The sequence below is a fragment of the Volvox carteri genome (genome assembly GCF_000143455.1).
Source record: "Volvox carteri f. nagariensis unplaced genomic scaffold VOLCAscaffold_47, whole genome shotgun sequence".
Lineage (NCBI taxonomy): Eukaryota > Viridiplantae > Chlorophyta > Chlorophyceae > Chlamydomonadales > Volvocaceae > Volvox > Volvox carteri.
In genome coordinates this window covers 838,241-839,141 of record NW_003307590.1, presented here as the reverse complement: position 1 = coordinate 839,141, position 901 = coordinate 838,241, and the positions used below count along the sequence as shown (strand labels likewise).

The window sequence follows — 901 nt, the reverse complement described above, 5'->3', positions numbered from 1 at the left end:
AATTTAACTAGTTACTGTTTCTCGTTGGAAAACCTAACGTAGTAGGCCTTCGGCCGAAGTCTAGCTGTATTTTAACTAGTAGCTGACTAACGTAGTAATGTATCCGGCCTTCGGCCGAATCATTGTAGTNTTATGCGATATCCGACCTACGGCCGGATAATAAACTACATTCCACAAGTAAGGTAACGCGTGAGTAGGCTGCGCCAATCACGAAAAAAAAAGGGGATGGGGGTACATTGTTCTACAAAACAAACGACTTTGTGCCATCAGAGCGTAGCCTTTCTTGTTAAGAAACCTTGATTATAAGGACTTTTAACTATAGTTACAATCCTAAACTTTTTTAAGTACTTTTACGACTTGGTAACGTGCTTTAGCACGTTTATAAGCAAAATTTGCTTCTACTTTTTCTTTAACACCTTCTGCTTTTTCTAAATTTACTTTTGCTGATTCAAAAGCTTCTTTAGCTTCTTCCGGGTTAATGTTTTCAGCTGAAACAGCTTCATTTGCTAAAATTGTTACTTGATTTTGTTTCACTAACGCAAAACCACCCATGATAGCATAAGAGTTCCAATCATCTTTTGAACCTGTAGCTTGACCACCACGGATAAGCATAGCACCAACATCTAACCCTGTAATAATAGGCGCATGATTTTTTAAAACACCCATTTCACCTGTTTCTGTTGGTAAAATAATTTCATCAGCTTGACCATTCCAAAAAGGTCTTTCTGGTGTTAAAATAGAAATTTGTAAACTCATAGGAATTAAAAAAAGCTATTAGAAATTAGATTTTCTATAGATATATTTTATATGTTTTCTAACTTAAAATAGTATTTAAAGTAGTACACCAAGGCAAAGCCTCCTTAATGATAATATTTGAATGATAATATTTGGCTATGCCCCC

The 901-nt window shown here is 35.3% G+C and overlaps 1 protein-coding gene across 1 annotated transcript; it reads right to left on the bottom strand.

The window, feature by feature from the left end:
- Positions 1 to 330: 330 nt before the first annotated feature.
- On the bottom strand, positions 331 to 756 carry VOLCADRAFT_95875 (uncharacterized protein; the record flags this gene model as incomplete). The annotated part of the gene is made up of 1 exon (XM_002954910.1): positions 331 to 756. The coding sequence occupies one exon, from the start codon at positions 754 to 756 to the stop codon at positions 331 to 333; it is 426 nt and encodes a 141-aa protein (XP_002954956.1).
- Between the last annotated feature and the right edge of the window lie 145 nt (positions 757 to 901).